Genomic DNA, 3,568 nt, shown 5'->3' on the forward strand with positions numbered 1-3,568 from the left:
CCATGGACAGAATAGCCTGGCAGGCTACAGTCCATGGGGTCACAAAGAGTCAGACACGACTGAGTGACTAACGCAACACACAGCTAGCTATCTGTTTCACACCTGGCAGTGTGTATACGTCAATGCCACTTTCTCAATTCATCCTACCCTCTCCATCCCCCCTTCTTCCTTTCTGAAGCAGCTTGGGTGTTCAGTGAATGCACTGGATTCTATACCAACATGCAGGATGTATTGATCTTGTGTTCAAGATGTTCCCCATACACCCCCTTCCAGGGGCCATGGCAGAAAATCTGGAAAGAGAGAGGGCTTTCTTCTTACATGTGCAGAAGGCAGAGTTGTGTATTTCCAATCTGAAATGTGTTTTTTAGATTACTGTGACGAGGTGGAGCCAAAGATGTCACCTACCCAGAGACTGGAGCCAGAAAAGAACCAGTGATTTCTAGATGTCTTCATTGCACAAGTCGTGGCTCCTGCAACACCTGAAGTTCACCAGGTAGACACTCCACTTTATGTTGTTCACATTGGCGCAGTTCTTTAGGCAACCCCTGAAGGTTAACCAGAGAGTGCCATCATCTGCAGAAGTAGGAGAAACTTATCAGCACAGAGGTTTCTAAAACCAAAACCCAAACAAAAAACTTCCCAGCCTGCACCAGTGAACAAAACACAACCTCGTGTTGTTCAAGTCTCGGTTGTTTAAACGTGAAGAACTGGAAGATGTGGCAGTCTGGGTACTTCCCAAAAGAGAGACAATAGCAGAGCAGTTTAAAGCAAAAAAATTAAAAAAAAAAAAAAAATCCCTGAATGTGGGGCTGTAATGAGAGCAGAAACTCAAGGATTGCCAGAGCTGGGCATCTCCACTGAGCATGTTGACGCTGGTATAAGTAAGGGTTAGAAATACTAAGGTATCGCTCAGCACAAAGGATAGGAAAACCAAGAAATCATGCTGTTCAGACTTACCTATGAAGGGCCACTTAGCCTGTATCTATTGCTGACCCTGGCCCCTCTATTTTCACAGTTTAAAACTTCCCACAGGGAAAGGCCAGGCCGGGAAAAAACAAAGTGCCCGCCTCACTTCAACACTTAGCTCTGTTCTCCACTGGCCTTTCCTTTTCCGTCAACTTAGTCTCCTCTGTTTTGTTCAGGCTTCTCAAAATACTGATTCCATAGCTATAGATCCCCACTCCGTAGAGACCACCTGTATCTATTTTTCATCATGGCATGTGATGGGGTAGAGATATTCAGTCATCCTAGGGCTTCCCTGGTGGCTCAGACAGTAAAGAATCTGCCTGCAATGCAGGAGACTTCCGGTTTGATCCCTGGGTTGGGAAGATCCCCTGGAGTAGGAAACAGCAACCCACTCCAGTATTCTTGCCTGGAGAAGTCCATAAACAGAGGAGTCTGGTGGGCTGCAATCCATGCGGTCCTACAGAGTCCTACACAACCGAGTGACTCACACTAGGGACGCTAGGATTGGTCTGAAGCAGGGTCCCTCCTTTCTCCTGTGGCCAGCATGTCCCTGTCTGCTTCCACCACCCCGTCCTCCCGCCCCCCCACCCACAACTTACATTTGAAAATCCTCCCAGTCGTGCAAGCCTCTTCTTTCACTGCAATACATAGTCCTCTGCCTCTGGAACACTTCTGTCTTGGAAACTGGATGTGGCACATCCTACACTGAATAATTTCTATAATTTGGGCCAGAGAGTAGGGAAGTAGATGTGAAAGCACTGCTGCCAAAGGATCCATCTGCCCTTTCAAACCTGAAGTCCTCTGGGAGCCCCGAGGGCTTTCCTGAGACCCGTGAAGGGAGGGCATCCACCTCTATCAAGTGGTGGCTGAGCCGAGAGAAGGGCTAGATTTTCTGGTCTCTGGAGTTTAGCTCATAGAACTGGTGGGAAGATAAGGAAAAGAGGAACAAAATCAAGGCTGAGCGCATCAGACCGTATCCTCTCCATACTCACCAGGAAAATGGCGATCATTAACAGATAGTTCATTGACTGTGCTGGCAAAGAGAAATAACACTTAGTAGCAATTTTCTCTAAGATTTGGACACAGAATGGACACAAGGTCCATTCTGAACTCTTCACCTGGAGCCACTCTGGGCCCTTCTGTCCCTCCAAAGCCTAGTTCCCATCTCAGGGCATCTCTGTATCTCTCCCTCATTTCAACTCTCTTCACCTCTAGAGGGCCTCTCAGCCTCTCCACTACCCCTTAGGATACAGCACAGACTCGAAGGAGAAAGATAAATGAACATTTTGTGTGTGCGTGAGTGCCTCATTGCCTTCTTTTTTTAAATTACTTTATTTTTGGCTGAACTGTGTGTCTCCCTTGCTACACACCAACATTCTCTAGTTGCAACGAGTCGGGGTTACTCTCTAGTGGCAAGGCCCGGCCTTCTGATTGCAGCGGCTTCTCTTGTTGCTGCTCACGGGCTAGATAGAGAACTCGGACTCAGTAATTGCCCTGGGGTGTGTAGGATCTTCCCAGACCAGGGATCTAGCCAGTGTCCCCTGCTTTGGCAGGCAGATTCTTAACCACTGGACCCCCAAGAAAGTCCCACATTCCCTTCACTTTAACTGACCTCTCTGACTTTCTTACCCACAAGTAGCTGAAAGCTGCAAGGTGACAAAGCCTCTGAAATTCATGAAATTGCTACTCTGTGGATTTAGCCAGCTAGCACCTGAAAAATCAACATTCTACTTCCCCCTTTCCCGTTCCCTCATCTTTTAACACACGGATCCTTTGCCTTGGCAACTGCTGCTTGTGCTTTTCCATCAGGCTCAAAGTCAGTTCCCACCCCAGCCCCATCCTGCTGGAAGAAGTGGCCGAGTGCTGGAATCCAAGGTTAGTCTCCGGATTCCTTTCAACCCTCAATGCTCATGCATCCCCTCTCATCTCCCCCTCCCCTCAAATTGGCCTTCCCACATGACTCTTCTGTCTCTACTCACTTTCATGTTCTTGGTCTGCAAATGACCCGCACAGTACTGTTAAGAAAAAAAAAAAAAAAAAGATATACTCTCTGCAGACCTCATTTTACAAACTCACCTCACAGCTTTTATGAAAATCTTGTCAGTTCCCTTATAATCTACCTATTTTCTTCTGCAAGCACACTAAGATTTTGCTGAAGGTTCCAGGGATGGGATGCATCGTGTGTGAAAGTCATGGCGTTAGAATGACAGCTGCTGTTACCTATGACTCTCATAAAAGAACCTCTGTCATGGGAACCCCAACCCATTCCAACATCCTGGACACATCTCTCCAACTGTCAACCACTGGGACTCTCACCTCGAAAGCAGCAGAGGAGGACAGGGAGCCCTAGCAGGAGGGACTTGTCCATCTCAGAGGGAGGAAAGAGCAGGTTGGAGCAGGAAGCTGCAAGGTGCCTCTTTATATATCTACCAGGTTGGGCTTCCCCAGGAAGGGCTAGGGGTGGGGACATTACAGAAGTCCTTCAAAGGTGTTTCCTGCTTCAAGGGAAGCCAAGAACTCTAAAATGTTTCTTTTTGGCAAATTGTGAGGAAGAGGGACTGCCTAGGTAAGCCCTGGGTCTGATTCATTTCAGTCCTAGCAT

The 3,568-nt window shown here is 47.7% G+C and overlaps 1 protein-coding gene across 1 annotated transcript; it reads right to left on the reverse strand.

Moving 5' to 3' along the window:
* Window positions 1–439: 439 nt before the first annotated feature.
* On the reverse strand, window positions 440–3,334 carry PATE1 (prostate and testis expressed 1). Its single transcript, XM_027532592.1, has 3 exons — window positions 3,283–3,334; window positions 1,566–1,757; window positions 440–573 (listed from the first exon to the last, which is right to left on the reverse strand). Exons 1-3 carry the CDS (start codon window positions 3,332–3,334, stop codon window positions 440–442), a joined length of 378 nt encoding a protein of 125 aa, XP_027388393.1.
* Between the last annotated feature and the right edge of the window lie 234 nt (window positions 3,335–3,568).

This window comes from Bos indicus x Bos taurus, chromosome 29 (genome assembly GCF_003369695.1).
Source record: "Bos indicus x Bos taurus breed Angus x Brahman F1 hybrid chromosome 29, Bos_hybrid_MaternalHap_v2.0, whole genome shotgun sequence".
Classification (NCBI taxonomy): domain Eukaryota; kingdom Metazoa; phylum Chordata; class Mammalia; order Artiodactyla; family Bovidae; genus Bos; species Bos indicus x Bos taurus.

What these genes read in the sequence shown, in the direction of transcription:
- PATE1 (XM_027532592.1), bottom strand. Translation starts at nt 3,334, where the DNA reads ATGGACAAGTCCCTCCTGCTAGGGCTCCCTGTCCTCCTCTGCTGCTTT. An exon ending in CCTCCTCTGCTGCTTTCGAG is followed by an intron (nt 1,758 to 3,282) that starts GTGAGAGTCCCA and finishes AGAGGACTTCAG; the next exon opens with GTTTGAAAGGGCAGATGGAT. An exon ending in GACTGGGAGGATTTTCAAAT is followed by an intron (nt 574 to 1,565) that starts GTAAGTTGTGGG and finishes CTACTTCTGCAG; the next exon opens with ATGATGGCACTCTCTGGTTA.